Raw genomic sequence first — 17,508 nt, 5'->3', positions numbered from 1 at the left:
GTTCACCGGCAGCCAATGAGGAGCATAGACTGGCATTATGCAAATTAGCTTTGTTGTTACGTAGGTATGTAACAGGAAGTGAGACAGGAAGTGCTGACGACTCATAGTCATTCAGGAGACAATAACTTTATTTAGATATTTTAAAACTTTGCAGGCCTTTTACATTCGCTAACGGGTATATTACACGCTACGAAAAAGCATAAAGGGGCATTTTGATTTATTCTGTAAAAATATGTGTTATTTGAGCTGTAAAGTTGTGTAATCCATCCGTTTCATGAAGAGACTATACGTTAGGCAGAGGAACTTAGTTATGCATTGCTGACATACTGTAATGTGGGTGGAGTTTTTACTCTAGTTTTTTACATTGAGTACTGTTTACATTGAGTTTGTGCATAGTTACATTACATCCCATACCTTTATGTTAACCCTGCTGGTTTCATGCTCATGTTGTTGAGTTTAAAAGCTTTATGTATCATGGTATAGAAACAGTTGATATAACTTTGCATAGTGATTTTATCACACTAGAGTTACTCAAGTTAAAGGGATACTCCACTTTTTCTGGAAATAGGCTCATTTTACAACTCCCCCAGAGTTAAACTGTTCAGTTTTACCGTTTTTGAATCCATTCAGCCGATCTCCGGTTCTGGCGGTACCACTTTTAGCATAGCTTAGCATACATCATTGAAGTGGACAAGACCATTAGCATTTCTAAAAAAAAAAATGACCAAAGAGTTTCGATATTTTTCCTATTTAAAACTTGACTCTTCTGTAGTTACATCGTGCACTAAGACCGACGGAAAATGTAAAGTTGCGATTTTCTAGGCTGATATGGCTAGGAACTATACTCTCATTCCTGCGTAATAATCAAGAAACTTCACTGCCGTACCATGAGTGCAGCAGGCGTAATGATATGACGCAGCGCCTGAAAATATTCCCCAGCTCGGTAACTTCCAACGTTCCAATATCATTACGCCTGCTGCACTCATGGTACGGCAGTGAAGTTTCTTGATTATTACGCAGGAATGAGAGTATAGTTCCTAGCCATATCAGCCTAGAAAATCGCAACTTTACATTTTCCGTCGGTCTTAGTGCACGATGTAACTACAGAAGAGTCAAGTTTTAAATAGGAAAAATATCGAAACTCTTTGGTCATTTTTTTTTTGAGAAATGCTAATGGTCTTGTCCACTTCAATGATGTATGCTAAGCTATGCTAAAAGTGGTACCGCCAGAACCGGAGATCGGCTGAATGGATTCAAAAACGGTAAAACTCAACAGTTTAACTCTGGGGGAGTTGTAAAATGAGCCTATTTCCAAAAAAAGTGGAGTATCCCTTTAACATGTATAAGTGTATCTGCCAAATGAGTAAAAATAATGTACATTTTGTGGCTTTTGAAACACTTTTTAACATTTATTCCGGTGCATGACTTTCATTGTACACTGTACAAAAAAGATTTTCTGATGTACGTTTATACAACAATGATGTACTAGTTGTTCAGTTTTTGAAAAGTTTAGTGTACAAATGACAACGTTGTCAAATCGATCCCCGTTCACACTAGCCTGGTTAAAACCAGAGCATTCTCAGTTGTAACTGAGTTATGGTCTGGCAAAGCGTCATAGACAAATCATTTCCAGAGGGGCGTCACCAACGGACGTCGCGGATAGACCTAAACCCAATCAGAGCGATGAAGGAGATGACGTATGCAGAGCGGCGGAGAAACATCTCCGAGTGTTGTTCTTTGCTCGGTTTTTAACAAAAAGAAAACGTTCAAATCGCTTAAAACAGACGCGATAGCTGATTGGAACGAGTGATGTTCGACGGCGGCATCCATCTTTGTAATGTAGGCTACAAAATCTGCTTCAAAATCCCAGCGCTGTCGTCATCGCGTAAAGCCCGCCCCAACGTTTCTGATTGGTGCCGCGATTTCGACGGATTGGAAATGGGCTTGAATGAGCTCTTTGCCAGACTAACTTTCAGAGCAAATCTAATTTGCCGGAAGTTGTCTGGGTTTTCCCAGGCTACGTTCACACATATCCATGAAAGCGACTAAAACCGCTGTGTTCTGCTGCCAGGCCAGTAGATGGCGATGCCACTTTGTAAATACGAGCCTACAGACTGAACACGTAATACGCATGCGCATGACGCCATCGGTTTCACAAATTCACGTTGTTTTCACAGTGACGATAACCAACGCATTCTCACCCCAAGGCGTCACTAAAATGACAATTTTGACCATGCTTCAATATTCGACGCTTTAGGCACCCTTTAGCGTCAGTTACATGACGCGATCCTAGGGCGTCATCTTACTGACGCTTTACCTTTAGCGTCAGTTAGATGACGCGGGTAGGTTTAGGTCTGGGGTAGGGTTAGGATTAGATAGCGTCATCTAACTGACGTTAAAGGTAAAGCGTCAGTAAGATGACGCCCTAGGATCGCGTCATGTAACTGACGCTAAAGGGTGCCTAAAGCGTCCAATATTGAAGCATGGTCAAAATGATTCCCAAGGCGTCAGTTTCATGACGCCTAGGGATGAGAATGGGCTGCGATAACCGTACCGTAACCGTTCAAAACTTGCACTTTGAAACCCATTTTCAAAAGTTTGCATATTCAGGTCTCCAAAACGCAGTTGTCGTGTAAATGAACGGCCAAAACGCATAAAAGGTTTCCCGTTTTTAGTTGAAGTGTCGTGTTAACGGTTCGTGTTAACTTTTCCAGTAAAATATCTAAACAGAATACAAGATACATAAACTTAAGAAGCTAAATGATATAGGCCAAGTCTTGCTTTGTGGAAAATGTATGAAAATTTCAAGTTCAAGCTAAAAAATCTGCAAATGGGGTAGAAAAAACAACTTTATTCAAAGGAAAAACTAGTTTATTTTTTTGACCTCATTGTCAGAAACTCAATTCATGTTTTAAAAAAAAAGACTTAATTTCTCATGTCCTTTAGCTTTTCTTGATTTAAGAATGTCTAGATATTTGTCCTGGAAAACAAGACAAATGTACTGAGTAAGGGTTTGTTGTGTGTTGTTATTTTGCAGTGTAAATATATAACTGTTAATGTGAATGAAGACTCCAGATTATTTCTGTGGTCATGGAAAGCGGCCACAGAAGCTCAACTTACGTTGAACCCAGAAACTTCCTTTAAATCTGTCGAAAAACTGTTTGTTTTTCTTTTCTTTTTTTATGACTTCTTTTTTTTAAATGGAGGAATGTTTTGGATTTAATAATGGAAACGCTAATGAAATATCAGGGCGTATCCATATCTGGAACAGACATACAGGCACCGCTGATTCGACCTATTCACTGTCTGTCTGACTCTTTAAGAATAAATAAGACCGTCTCTCACTCCAAGGGTTTTCGACACTATCACAGACTTTAAATGTGTAAGTAAGTTCTTTAACTGTGAAATGTAAAGGGTCGTATGAGATCCCACTGCCTTCACCACTAACAAGAACCATCTGTGAATGACGTATGACCCACGCTCAACACATACTGTTTATCTCTTCTGTTTGTAAGTGAACTGTAAATGAAACATTTTTATGTGAAAGAACATGACCAAACCTCTTAATGTTTTTCTGTGTGCATCATTTGCAAACTCTGTATCTAAAGAAAAGAGTCATGTTCAGTTTCTGAGAGGGTTCGTGTGTGAACTGTGATTTGTGGGATTGCATGAGGCAAATTTTCATATGTGTTTGTGTTTAAATGGGAGGTCTCGTTCAGAAGTCAAGAAAGCAGTGTGGAGAGAAATACGTATCTGTAGTCCTTTCATATTAATATAATGGTAAATCTAAAAGATGAAGTGTCAATCCGTGATATTTCATGCTATCTCTTACTGTTCCTGTTGACAATTGTAGTCTTAAAGGGATAGTTCACCCAAAAATGTTGACATACTCACTCTCAAAACCTATATTCAATGTTTTATTCGGATATAAAGAAGATATTTTGAAGAATCTTTTTAAAACAATTTTGGACCCCATTGACTTTCACTGAATGGACAAAAAAAGTTATTTTTTATTTTTTTTGTATGTCCAACTTCATCGACATAGAAACAGTTTAGTTTCAGTTTAAACAGTTTAGTAAAAATTATGATTATAAATTTTAAAGTATCTTCAAATCAAGTCAAGTTATATTTCATTTTTTTTGTATAGTGCTTTTTCGGAAAATTATGATTTTTTTAATATCCTCATATATTCATGCCTTATAGTCACAGATTTAGTGACAACACATGCAATTAAGCAGTTGAGATTTGCTATTTAATATATTTGCCTAAACTGTTTGTATGTCGATGAAGTTGGACATACTTATATATCCAACTTTACATAAAGAGCTGGGCGATAATATAGTTACATTTCACGACAAAATAACTTGAATAAAGGTTTACGTACAGGTTTGGAGGGTGAGTAAATGATGACAGAATTTACATTTATGGGTGAACTATCCCTTTAACACAGCTAACAAAAGAGCAATGCCAGTGTGTACACACCATCAATTATAGTCTTAGTCGTACATGCAAACAATATTTTACTGACTGCAGGACACAACTGGTGATTTACACACAACACGTCATACTAGAGTTTGTTGAAATTTGTAACAGTCATGCGTCACCTTCAGTATTTCACCAGTTGAGGGAAAAAAACATTGCTTGTGTTGCTTTAACATGACCTAAATAAACCTAAAATAAGTCTGGGGAGACACGCCAAAACCAGTGAAACGTTATACTAAAAGTAGACACGGTTTGAATTAACTCATAAAAGAAAGGTTTCCATTTTTGACCATGGGATGAGTCTCAGACGAGATTCTTTGAACGGGATCCAGGTAAACATTTATGAAGCAGGTCAGCTGAGGTCTGAGCAAAAACCACATCCTTGATTCAAACAAACGTCCATTTGCCAGTTTTCCAGAGACCATCTTAGAGCTTATAACACACCTTAAAAGTGTAACGGATAATACAAGACAGAGCTAAATCTAGGCTATTTCAAAACAGGAAAGTACGAATTCATAAAGTCACATCAGTTATGAAGTGTGTGATTACACAAGGGGAGGGTAAACGTAACATAGTAAGTCTTGCTTCCTGAAACAAATTATGAATATTAAGTGAGTTTATGCTGAAAACAAGAGAAAAAAATTGCCTCTTTGAATTAAGTTAATTTTTCTATGCAGTGCTGTATTTTTTGCTATAGTGGTGGTGGTTTATCCTTAATCCAGTTAAGTAAAATACATCTTTGGACAATGAAAAGTTACTTCTGTGCAAGACGTATGTCTTCTGGTCAAATGATTATGTGAAAATAAATAAATAAAAATACATTAAAACCATGGGTCCTTACATACAGCATATCCAAATATACCGTAATTTCTATTTAGGGCAGCTTTTACTTTTCTAAAAGATTTGACCTTCTCCTGGTGGATGAAAAAAAAAATTCAAAGAATTTTGTAAAGACAACACAACTCCATTGTACAGTGATTACTTTCCCATCATTAACTGTTGCCAGCAAGCTTCATTTCCCAGTGGTCACAAATCTCCTGTGTCCCATCATCACTGATCACCCAAGCTTTCCAAACTGGAGACGACACAGAATGAGCCGGAGAAAACAAGAGGGTGTCGGGCTTCTCAGAAACCAGATCCTTGCGTGTCCGTGTAAGTGTGAAGCAGCGGTGTGTGAGGAAGCTCTGAAACGTCCCTTAGATCACCTTTCCCACACATGCACTTTGCTGATGGTCTTTTGGAGAGGATATTAATGTTTAATTTAGCGATAGATGCGCTAAAGCATCTGAAGAAACACTAAGCCAAAAAAATTATAATAATAGATTGTTATAGTGCGCAAAAGGTTCAAAGAGAGCTTTGTTTTAATGCTAAAAAATACTATTTAATTGTGCAGTCTGCATTCATCTGTAGCCAAAATAACACAATATATACCAATAATAACACTCAATATATAGCCATTTATTAGATAAAGACAGCATTCTGGGTGAGTGACCATGATTTCTCCAAGTATTTCGTGTTCTAATGTTTTGTTGGTCCTGGAGCAAATAAACATAGCTATTATTTCAAACCCTAACCTAACCAGTACGTTGATCCGGGAACACATCCTACTCAGCAGAACGACACGCGTCCTTTAGCAAAATGAGGGGATATACTGTAAATATCCAGACCAGCCGCCGTCACCGTACCCAGATGACCTAGATCAGACCTGCAGGTGACCTGAGGTGAAGTCTGCCCATTAGTCACACTGAATGTACTTTGTATTTTGATGAATAGATGGATTAAGTGAGTCATAACTCACCTCAAACTTTACTAATGACTCAGAGTTAAAAGTTTGAGGTGGTAAAAAAAAAAACAAGCAAAGTTGCAGTTTAAAACAAGACTTTAGCATTTTAAGATATTCAATATTCAAGTGATTTCCAAGAAAATGCATTTAGTTTTATTTACTCAAATAGTACAATTTCAATGCAATTTGCATGATCTTCTGAAATATTGTTGCATGCATCATCAATCGGGTAAATAAACATCAAAGCAGTTTATATGCAATGACAAATGTAGTGATATTTTTGCATGACTGTAAGTGAGTCACAACTCACCTAGACATCTAAGTAAGCCAACTTTACTCATGACTCGGAGATTAAAGATTGAGGTGAAGAAAAATAAGCAAATCTGCCGTTTAAAACAAGACTTTAAGGCCGGATTCACAGACAGGGCTAAGCCAGGATTAGGCCTTAGTTCAATTAGGGCATTTATAAATGTGCCTTAGAAAAAAACATTACTAATGTGCATCTTGAGACAAAACAATGGCACTGGCATATTTTAAGGTCTGTCTGGGCAAGTTGCTTTCAGTAAGACAGCTCAAACATGCATTGCCTTTCCGGGAAAACAAGGGTTAAAGTTATAGCACATTTTAATTGTTCATATTACATTTATTTCCTTACCAGGAATTGTATTTCAAGAAATGTACAAAACAAATGCTTTTTTTTTTTTACTTACTCAAGTAGTGAAATAATGATGCATGATCTCTAATGAATGCTTTCAAAATACGTTTGCATCATCAATCAGATGAATGACCATCACAGCAGTTTACTGCCCTCTCTTGGTGGTAAAATGCAATGGCAAATGTAGTGATATTTTGCGACTGCAAGTGAAATGTTATACTTAACAGGTCAAAAATAAATCTAGTTGGGATTCATACTGTCAGATATATCATATTCCATGCATGACGATACTCTGGCATACCTGTAAACTTATCTAACAGTGTACCGTTTTCTCCACTTACTGTAAAATATAGGTCATACTATGTAAAATGACCAGACAACAACAAACTAACAAAACCAATTAAATAAAACTGATGACGTCTCTTTGTATGTGTGAAACATTAATTATGGAATCATTTAAAATCATACTGTAAAAAGTTGAGTTTAAAGGAATAGTTTAAAGGGATAGTTCACTTTGGAATTCATTTCTGGTATGTTTTAGCTTACCTCAAGGGCATCCAAGATGTAGGTGTCTTTGGTTCCGCAGTAGTTTCAATTTTGATATTTTTAGGTCAAACCGTTCTTGTCTGTCAGTCATATAATGCAGGTCTATGGTCACCACCTCAAAGAGCACGCACAGAGAAGTCCAAATTAAACATGATTTAATGACTCGTAAATGTAAGTACACATTGATGGCCTAAGACACGAAACGAGCGGTTTGTGTGAGAAAACCAACAGTATTTATATCGTTTTTACCTCTTGTAAACACAGCCACGTCCAAGTGATCTGAGGGCGCCGGCGCTTCGGTCTTTTCCGGAAAGCGCCGGAAGTGATCTCTCGCGCGTGTACGTCACTCATACAATTGTTTTATTTTTATTTTTTTTAATTGTTTTCTTTTACGATGGTTTAAACATCCCGGATAAGCGCAAATTAGTACCATTTTAATTAGCCGTCTTACCTACAATCTCTGTTCTGTGTAAACAATGAGTGACACACGCGCGCGAGATCACTTCCGGCGCTTTCCGGAAAAGACCGAAGCGCCCGCGCCCTCAGATCACTTGGACGTGGCTGTGTTTACAAGAGGTAAAAACGATATAAATACTGTTGGTTTTCTCACACAAAGCGCTCGTTTCGTGTCTTAGGCCATCAATGTGTACTTACATTTACGAGTCATTAAATCATGTTTAATTTGGACTTCTCTGTGCATGCTCTTTGAGGTGGTGACCATAGACCTGCATTATATGACTGACAGACAAGAACGGTTTGACCTAAAATGATCAAAATTGAAACTACAGCGGAAACAAAGACACCTACATCTTGGATGCCCTTGAGGTAAGCTAAAACATACCAAAAATGAATTTCAAAGTGAACTATCCCTTTAAAATCTGGCTCTCTGCCATGTGCTGGTCTCAAAGTTAAAACCAGAAAGGGTAAAGGTTAGCGCTGCAAAATATTCTGTTACAATAGCATGCATACTGACAGTTATGCATGAAAATCGAACACATCTAATAAGAAAACAAGCTCCGTGCTCCTCACTCAGCAAGCCTACAACAAAGCAATAAAACTAGCAGGCGGGACGACACATCTCTGTTGCCTGGAGATCGAGCAACACAAAGCCGTCCTCGTGAAGGCCATGGTTTCAGACTCCACAAGCAGTGCTCTCTACTCGGAGGAAATGAGGTGAGTCACGCTTACCCTGCTGGTTTTTACTTACAGGGTTTCTGAGAGAAGCTTGTGCATTATTCACATGGACGGATCCTTGACACAGACGGCCTGTAATGAAGTGCACACATGCTAGTGTCTGAGACTTACAGACGGGACTGTCTTCGGCTCTAACCTGTTTGGAGAGACAGAGATACAATCACAGCAGGTAAGAAGCATAATTTCTGTAGTAATGTTGCTTTATGCTTGCCGTTTTGAACACAGTTTAGCTATCACTGCACTAAACTGTAAACTGCAGAGTATAAAAGCTATAAGTCTGCAGCACATTTTGTTTTGTTTTCCATCGCTAGGTTACAGGCGTAATTATGTTATTGTCATTTGCCTTACAATTATACATTTACAATAAAGTTCCATTTATTAACATCAGTTAACATGAAATAACAATGAAAAACACTTCTAATGCATTTATTAATCTTAGTTATTGTTAATTTAACATTTAATAATTACACTTTTTTTAAGGTGACATAGCTACACTTTACTTAACTCAAATAAGTACTGAGTAATATCCAACTACATGTACTTACTATAGAGGGTTAGGGTCTGGTTTAGTGTTAGTTACTTGTAATCATGCATAATTTACTGTTATTACTATAGTAAGTACATGTAGTAACGTGTAACTACGTCACCTTAAAATAAAGTGTTACCCATTATTAAAATCAAAAGTTAATATTATTTAAAGGACTTGATGAACTAGCAATGAACAGTTGCATTTTTATTGACTAACTTTAACAAAGAAGAATAAATACAGTAACAAATGTACTGTTTATAGTTATTTAATGCACTTTGAATGATGGGAACTTATTGTAAAGTGTTACCATCATGCCTGGATTCTGTGTCAAATAACAGCAGCTTGTTTCGTAACACATTAAGATTCAAAGATAACTTGAAATAACACTTTTACATCATTTATTCATCTTAATTAATAATAATTTATACATATAATAAAAGCTATAATCAAAATTAGTTAAATGTATAGGGTACAGCGGGGATAAAGGCAAACCTTGAGAAAAATGTGCGTTTCACTACTCCTATAGTTTATGATTGCAAAAATATATATGTGTTTGTATTGAACGTTAATGCAGCAACAGATTTTGAGTGAAAATAAACCAAAAAAGTGGTTTATTTGTTTAAAACTCTTATAAATGTATGAGTTGGCAATGTGGGCACACAGTATTGATACAAATACTTTAGCTAATTTAATGTGTATAATAGTTCATACTTGTTCAAAACAATCACTTTAGCAAAGTTTGTACTAGGTTCGGTTAATTTAAATAAATACATAAATCATTTTTGTTCAATAAATATACTGTCATTAAAATATATTAATGTAAAAATATATTTTAAAAATACAGAAACAAAATTATTTTAAAAAGTAAAGATTTCGAAAGCATTGAAGGAGATACTCATTTAATATAGATTTACATTAGTAACAATATATTATATTTTATTAAATGATATGATTAATATCATATTTTTTAAATATGGTGATTATCTCTAAGGTGGACACCTAGCTTAATATATGACATTTACCATCTGAATCTAACCCTATGGTGTCAACAAATGGAAAAGTCAGCCGGCTGTTTATTAACATGTTAATTATTGTGCCTGTTATGATAATGAGTTATGGTACCTTTAAGCAGGGCCGGCGCTAGCCATTTGGGTGCCCTAAGCACAAATGCTTGGTGGTGCCCCCCCACCCCACTCACCCCCTCACCCACCCAAGGAATAACAACCATTCAGAATTTCTTAGTCTGATGAAGCACAATATAATAATTCTGTACATAATTTGTAGGGCTGGGAAAAGATGAATTGCGATTAATCGCATCCAAAATAAAAGTTTGTGTCTACATGAATGATATATGTGTGTGTACTGTGTATAATTATTTTGTATATACACTACCGTTCAAAAGTTTGGGGTCGGTACGATTTTAAATACTTTTAAAAGAATTCTCTTCTGCTAACCATGGCTGCGCTTATTTGATTAAAAATACAACAAAAATCAGTTATAGTATTAAATATTATTCCAGTGTAAATCAGCTGTTTTCTGTGTGAATATATAGTAAAGTGTAATTTATTCCTGTGATCAAAGCTGAATTTTCAGCATCACCAGTGTCAGTGTCTTCAGTGTCAAATGATCCTTCACAAATCAGTATAATATGAGGATTTGATGCTCAAGAAACATTTATTATTATTATCAAATGTTGAAACAGTTGTTGGTCTGTCAGTTGTACATTTTTTTTTTTTTTTTTTTTAGGATTCTTTGATGAATAGGAAGTTCAAAAGACTTTTGTAACATTATAAATGTCTTTACTGTCACTTTCAATCAAATTAACTATTCCTTGATAAATAAAAGTATTGATTTCTTTCCTCCAAAAAATAAAAATAAAATTCTCACTGACCCCAAACTTTTGAACGGTAGTGTATATAAATACACATTTGCATGTATGTATTTAAGAAATATTTGTTATTTATATATAAAATATTTAAATTTATATATAATATAAATTATATATAAATATATACAGTATATACATGCAAATATTTCTTAAATATATACGTGCATATGTGTGTGTATTTATATAAATACAAAATAATTATACACAGTATACACACATATCATGTAGACACAAACTTTTATTTTGTATGCGATTAATCTTTTCCCAGCCCTAATAATTTGACAACCCTGTGAATATGAAAACATACAAACACTGAGATTGTGGGGTTTTTTTTTTTTCTAATTGCAGTTTCACCAACAGATGTCGCCCTTGGGCCTTGGCCTATAAACCTCTTGAAAATGAACGCATTATCCGCATAAAACAACAACGAAAAAACGTATCTAAGCGGTCTTCCTTTTCTTCTCAAACAAACTAACTGCATCTTAAACAGCCCAAGTTTCAAAATTTTCTGGGGGAGAAAGCCCCGGACCCCCGTTAAAATAAAAGATTCAACATGCAGGGCTAAAAAAGCCACGGATCATTTCATTTGCACTACTGGCGACGCCCCCCTGGACATGCATACACAACGCAAGGGCGCCCGCGCTACAAAACTAACATTTTTATTTAAAACATTGTCTTACCTGCAAAGCGACGCGCGAGTATCATCCCGCTGTCTATTCTTTTTCCTTTTTTCGCCCCCGACTCTTGGTGCCTTTCCGAGGCCATGTCTGAGGTCGGTGTCTGCCAAATTTGACATTGATTGAGGCATAATCGAACAGACCACTGGGAGGTGGGGAAGGGGGGGTTAGGGGCACCAGAGGGAGACGAAAAATGAGATTCACCTTTTTCTCGACTAATTTGGTCTAGGCCTATATTACTTTTGTATTGCTTTTGTATATTAACATGCTTTAGACATATTTTATTTGTTATTTATACTAGTAGCCTATTGTGATGATTTTTCACGACCCAGATTTTTTGGTGCCCGCCCAAGCACTTGGTGCCCTACGCGCAGCGCGTGATGTGCGTGTGCGGAGCGCTGGCCCTGCCTTTAAGGAAGGTTCTAGTTTATGTTATGCTGTCACTTTAAGAGAGTCTCTTGTGTATTGCGGGAAGTGAGAAGTGACTGTATGCGGTCGCGTGTGTTATGCCAACGAGAATACAGAGTAAAGTCACAGTTCTGTTTAAATCTACGGTACCACATTTTTAAAAACATCAAATATTAGATCAAATTAGCAATGAAATTTACCTTTTGAGCGGTACGGTCCCATATGGGATGTATAATGTTCAGTGACGTGACATCACTACCAGATTCGCGGGTTGGTTGGCACTGAGCCAGAGACGGACGAGCTCAGCGCTGTCATATATCAAAACGTGCAGTGTTTTCAACCTCATAATGTTTATTTTAGGTTTCAGACACTGAAATACACATAAGCACTAGTAAAACAATACATTTGGAGTTTGTAAAATACACACGGATGTCTGTGGAAGCAGTAATAACAATCTATTCAAATATAATTTGCCAACGTGTGTTGTGTTATTCATATCAGACAAACACAGTGGAAGTGACTATAAAGTTTACTCTATTCTTCTCACAGTTCACCGGCCACTTTCTTACATATATTTCGGGAGAAACTGATGACTGACAGCCAGCCTGGAGGACAGCCTGACAGGACACTGAAATGCGGCGCAAATAAACATGGTGGCGCCCATCTCACGTTATAGTGAGATTATTTATAAAGGTTTTAAACGACCAAACACACTCACGTACACATTTTTGACCATCGGAATATCAGATAGTTGATGACATGGTAAGCAAGTTTGTGAATATTTTGAATAAAAAAGGAAAAACGAAATAAAAGCGATACACATCTGTCACATGACGCGTTGCCATGGAAACATTAAGGGGGAACGTTCTAAAATAAAAACTCACTCTGGGGAGTCAGTTAGAATATTTAAACTTAAGCGTGAAAGAGTTCATATATGAATAATAAATTATCTTTTTATTACGCGATTACCTGTGCAGTTGCATATGGAGTGTTTTATGGAGCGCTGTATTTAAAAATCTGTTGTTCCAAAGCGAGGTGTGTATTGATTGTTCATTGATGGTATAAAGTTAAGCCCCCTTAACAATTTCACATCCCCCCTCAGTCCTTTCATCCTGCAGCCGGGCCTGGCGCAGAATCCACTTTGCGCTGCTGTCCGCGATCCGCGATGATCAGCCACATTTCCACCTGCATCTTGAAAAGCAGATGTTTAGGAAAGTTTTTGTGCCATCTAGTGGCTTAGAGGAATATAAAATCAAAGGCGCCTTTTACCCCGGTGCGCCTTTAGCCCCGTTGTACCCTATATCATGAATAAACATGAAGTAACAATGAAAAATGTTATTTTTAAAACTGTACATGTACCTGTATATAAAATACCAGTTCAAGATCTCAAATGCACTAACTATTGTTGAGGAGTTTTGGCCGGTTTAAGTTTGCACAGTGAGCTGTGTGGTGGCATACTGGGAAACACATTGGCTTTTTGATTTGGGCAGCGTTTCATTTCATTAGACAAAGCGCTCGTCTGTCCTTCAACAGCAGCACTGATGCATGACAGTCACCTCTATCAGACACACTCACACACTTTGTCCCAATATAGTAAGTAGTGAGTCTCCAGGGACTTTATTCCTAATCATTCTTTTTCTTGGTTTAGAAAGGACAGCTTGTGTATTTACACAAGGACACCGTCAACATTGCATAACGTTGCTACCCATAACGTTTGCCTTTAGCATATTGCTATGGTAACAATAAGAATAAGCTTAAATAAATAAAACAAGACTCTAAAGATATACATATTACTCCTTACAAAAAAGGAAAAATTACAACAACAAAAAAAACATAAAATATCTGATGAATGCATATGTAATAATGTGTCACTTGTTGAGCCAAGTAAGCTTATATGTTAAATAAAAGTAAAGCACAAAGGCTATCGCGTTCTTTCAGAGAAAAGTCTGTTTTCTTTCGTTTTGAATTGTTCTGTAAAAGTACACATTTCGAGCTTTCTATAGATATATTTATACGCTGTGTCTCGGTTCATTAATGAGACGAGCTCCAGTTCACGCGCCGGCGCCTCCGTGTCGTGATTATCTATTGTCTGCTATATTTACTTCTTATTTATTAAATCCAGACAATTGGTTGATGAAACATTGATTAAAATTAAGATACAATTAATACAAAACGAAATTCGCCGTAATGAATGGCTTTGTACTTTATGTTTGATGTCTCTGGGAAAGTTTTAAAGCAGTCTTTCAGTGCCGCTTTCAGAGCGCTCACGTCCGTAACGGGGAACTGTCACGTAACATTGTTTTTCCCTCATAAACGCGAACACGAAAAATAAGACAAAATGAATATTTTGTTCTGTGGAGAGCCAACCCTTCTTCATCCGGTGGGTAGTATTACTTTTTGTACTTTTGCCACTTAAAAGTTTATAAAAGCTTTTTTGTGTCACGTCCGTTACAGATGTGTATTTCCCTCATATTAAATATAAAACGCATGTGTAGACTAGACTGATATTTTTCTAATGTCTGGACTCCTTTATTAAGGAGTATGGATAAACAGACGTTTCAATATATTGGTATTAAATGCATTTTCTGAGAATTTACATTTCAAGTTTTTTTACATCAAATGTCATGTCCATAACGCTGGAATTGCCCAATTTTAAAAATTATCCTCAACTAGTTTTGTGGTGTAGGTCTACATATTTTATAATGTTAACTTCAAATAATACTAGTAATTTAAAGGTGTGGTAATTAAAATTATAATGAGAACATAATTGTGTGTTTGGGACATAGTGACACTTGTTTTTGTAATCAGGCTCTCAGAAATAATATAAAAATTTGGATTTAGATTTATCGGCCAATATATCGGTTATCGGCTTTCAAATATAAAGAATTATCGGTTATCGTATTGGCCAAAATTTTCATTTCGGTGCATCCTTAATAAAAATAAATATATTTTTTCTTCAACCATACACTATGAGAGAAATGAAAAACAGATTTTCCTTCAGGTTTGCCTTTAGCCCCCTTATACTCGACATTTGTTGACTTCAGCATAGGAAATAAATAATTTCTCCCCATTTGGGTGGACGTTTTTCACAGAGCTTGTCAGATCATTATGCGTTTAATTTTTCGCAAAATGTTAAATGTGACGTTGCCTTAGAATTTGACCAAAAGCACATCTACATTGCATTTAAATGATGCCCACTAGACAGCTCACTAGGCTTATTGTTCAGAAATACAGTAACTTACACAATGTTGCCTTGTTCATAGACACAATGGTGAAAGGGAAGAAGAAATCGAATGATCCGTCAGGTAGAAAAATCACACTCAAGATGGCGAAGAACGCTCTGAAGGTGACAGTAGACGGCAAACGTCGCCTCGACCTCAGCAACATGGCGATCGCCACATTTCCAAAGTGCATCCTGAAGCTCAGCGACGTAGACGAGCTGGACCTCAGCCGCAACCTCCTCAAGAAGATCCCCGACACCATCGACAAGTTTGTGAACCTCCGATTGCTGGATCTGCACAGCAACCACCTGGAGCAGATTCCCGCGGCTATAGGCCGTCTCCCGAACCTCTACAGCCTCAACTTATGCAACAATCACCTGACCACCTCCGGCTTGCCACATGAGCTCGGGCTCTTGAGGAACCTGAGGATCCTCAACCTGGGAATGAACCGCATCGAGACTCTCCCAACATCTGTGGCTGCTCTCAAAGAGCTTCGGGAACTGGGGCTCTTCAACAACCTCCTGACACTGTTGCCCAAGTGCATCCAAAACCTCCCAAAACTGCAGAAGATCAACATCAAATCCAACCCCATCCCTACAGACGAGCCTCCAGAGGTGGACTGCATCCAGAGAGTCGAGTGTCTGTATTTAGTGAGAGAGGACTGTCTGTGTACCGACTGCCTTAAGAGGTGTAAGAAGGACAGGGAGAAGTTAGACAGTCGAATAAGTGCAGCTTCTACACTAAAGAAGTCCAACTTTGCGGGTCTCCTAACGCCAAACTCTGTCGCACAAGAGAACCAAGAGTTATGGAGGTGAACATGTAGACTAGTCCAAATCACGATATGCAATACAATGATGATTGAGAGATGTGCAAAAAACTTTCCTCAAAAAAAGCTTGTTGTATCATACAAGACGTAGTGATGGACCCTCATAGGAGTTCATGTTAATGTATTTATGGAGTTGTAAGGAGTAGTATAATATTGGTTGTAAGTGGCGTTTATACTGCAATAGCTTCTATGTACCACTAGGGAGTAGCAAATATCTAAACAGCCTCGGGTCTCACTGCTGCCCCCTAGAGGAGCTCTAATGACATTAGAATCACATCTGGAAAGTGTGAGCACTACACTTCATCAAGGTGCAGCTTTGGAAAAAGTTTTATGCTACACAAATAAATATAAATGCAAATTACTTGAAGCTATACATCTGATATGTATTCAGGAAATACCAAAGGACAATTAGCTACTTCAGGAATCACAAATTTAAGTCACTTTAAAGGGATGCACGTTCTTCTAATATGACTGTAAATGGAGTGAAAACTGAGCATAATGAAACGTGTAACAACTTGTCAGCAATACCAAAACACAACAGATGTTTTGCACCTTCATACTTTCACCATCATCTGTTCTTGTTGTGAAGAAAAGGTGCAGGTGAATATAATTATTATGTCCATATTGATTTTTTTTTTCTTCTCATTTCTCTTGAGGAACAGTTTCCTAATTAACACTCGGCTCAATTCTATTGATTTCCCCACATTCGTGCTGTTTTGAAGATCTGCTCATGACCTGACAAGAGACATTTTAAGATTTCTCTGTTTAAACAGTGGAACAACAAATACACAAAATAACATTTACACCACAATCTGTGAGAGATAATAGATCTCAAGATGCATGACATGTCCAGACTTTTTCTTTTGGTACAGTATATAGGGGTTAGAAACCATGCATAATGTAATTGGAAAGAACTAAATTCCTCTTATCAAACCAAATCTTGCTTAAATGCTTATTCTTAACTGGATAAACACACATAAGCCATAGCGTATGAGGTTTGAAGTATTGTTATTTGGTGCTCCGCATCTTGAAATGACTCATTTGAATGAATCTGGAGGTCTGTAATCCGATTACTCCCACCAGAAGTCAAAGTAAACAAAACTCAACCCTGCTATTAGGCTAAAGTGGATCAAAGTGAAGTTAACATTGAATGGAAGAACATATTTTACCTAGAAAATAGTCTCAGACTCTGATGGTCCGAGCACGAGGTCTGTAAAATAGCACCAGTAACGCATTCTACGTCTGAAATTATGTTGATTTAATCACAAACATTTAACTACGTTATCCTTATAACAGTTT

The 17,508-nt window shown here is 37.0% G+C and overlaps 1 protein-coding gene across 1 annotated transcript; it reads left to right on the top strand.

Annotated features, from left to right (window-relative positions):
- Positions 1–8,576: 8,576 nt before the first annotated feature.
- On the top strand, positions 8,577–16,265 carry lrrc18b (leucine rich repeat containing 18b). Its single transcript, XM_056236093.1, has 2 exons — positions 8,577–8,829; positions 15,426–16,265. The coding sequence occupies exon 2, from the start codon at positions 15,431–15,433 to the stop codon at positions 16,196–16,198; it is 768 nt and encodes a 255-aa protein (XP_056092068.1). The 5' UTR covers positions 8,577–8,829; positions 15,426–15,430; the 3' UTR covers positions 16,199–16,265.
- Positions 16,266–17,508: the final 1,243 nt, after the last annotated feature.

Source organism: Rhinichthys klamathensis, unplaced genomic scaffold, assembly GCF_029890125.1.
Source record: "Rhinichthys klamathensis goyatoka isolate OS25496 unplaced genomic scaffold, OSU_Roscu_1.1 h1tg000438l_1, whole genome shotgun sequence".
Lineage (NCBI taxonomy): Eukaryota > Metazoa > Chordata > Actinopteri > Cypriniformes > Leuciscidae > Rhinichthys > Rhinichthys klamathensis.
This window is presented reverse-complemented; position numbering and strand designations above follow the sequence as displayed.